Below are 899 nucleotides of genomic sequence, written 5' to 3' on the forward strand. Positions count from 1 at the left end.
AGACCTTGTTTCCCCTAGTGCCCCCTGGCATGACAAGGAGCAACGGCCACAAGTTGTTGGAGGGGAGGTTTAGATTAGACATCTGCAAGAACGACTTCATGGTCAGGGCGGCTGGGAGCTGGAACCAACTCCAGGTGCTAGCTCCTACCCTGGGGGGCTTTAAGAAGAGGCTTGATGCCTACCTGGGATCATTTGAGCCCAGTTTTTCTCCTGCCCAGGCGGGGGGTCGGACTTGACGATCTACAAGGTCCCTCCGACCCCACTTCTATGATTCTGTGATTCTATGTCGAAGGCTTAATGACGTGCCTGGTTTTCCCTCTCTCCTCAGATTATTCTGCCGCTAGAGTGGTTCCCGTTAAACAAGCCCAGCGCTGGAGATTATTTCCACATGGCTTACAACGTCATCACACCGTTCCTGCTCCTGAAGGTAAACCTTGCTGTAACACCCATGCTTTTCCGGGTTGGGAGTCGAGGCTTTGGGCACAAATTTCTAACGCTGGCAGATTCTTCTGTCGGGATCGCGATGGCAGAATGAACGTATCCCAAGTTAAATCTCAGAAATCCTCGGCCGATAAATCACTCCCGCGTGCCTGTGGTTCTCCCGTCCCAAGACCAACGGTGGAAAAAAGGCACCTTTACAAGAGCAAGGCGGGCACTGCCCTGGTAGAAATAGCGAGGCCTTTGTCGTCTCGTTGGCTGAGGCTAGAAACACGTCTCAGCAGATGAGTGAGATGCTTTTTCCCTGTCATGGGCCCAGTTTGCTTCTGCGCCCACCTGGAACCGGTCCGTCCTGGGTGGTTTCCCTCTACCCAGCACCTACATGCGTGTGCAGACCGACTCCGGCGATCCCCAGCCCGTTCATTCACAGGGTCCCGTCTCTGACAAAGACCAACGTCCAG

The 899-nt window shown here is 54.3% G+C and overlaps 1 protein-coding gene across 1 annotated transcript in view; it reads left to right on the plus strand.

Annotated features, from left to right (window-relative positions):
• Nucleotides 1-899, plus strand: part of CLN6 (ceroid-lipofuscinosis, neuronal 6, late infantile, variant) — a 17940-nt gene that overhangs the window by 7233 nt on the left and 9808 nt on the right. Inside the window, exon 3 of the mRNA XM_019503804.1 lies at nucleotides 329-427. Within this exon, the coding sequence (XP_019359349.1) occupies nucleotides 329-427 (99 nt within the window). The remainder of the gene's footprint in view (nucleotides 1-328; nucleotides 428-899) is intronic.

The sequence above is a fragment of the Gavialis gangeticus genome, unplaced genomic scaffold, assembly GCF_001723915.1.
Source record: "Gavialis gangeticus isolate Ggan-Ray unplaced genomic scaffold, GavGan_comp1, whole genome shotgun sequence".
Taxonomy (NCBI): Eukaryota; Metazoa; Chordata; order Crocodylia; family Gavialidae; genus Gavialis; species Gavialis gangeticus.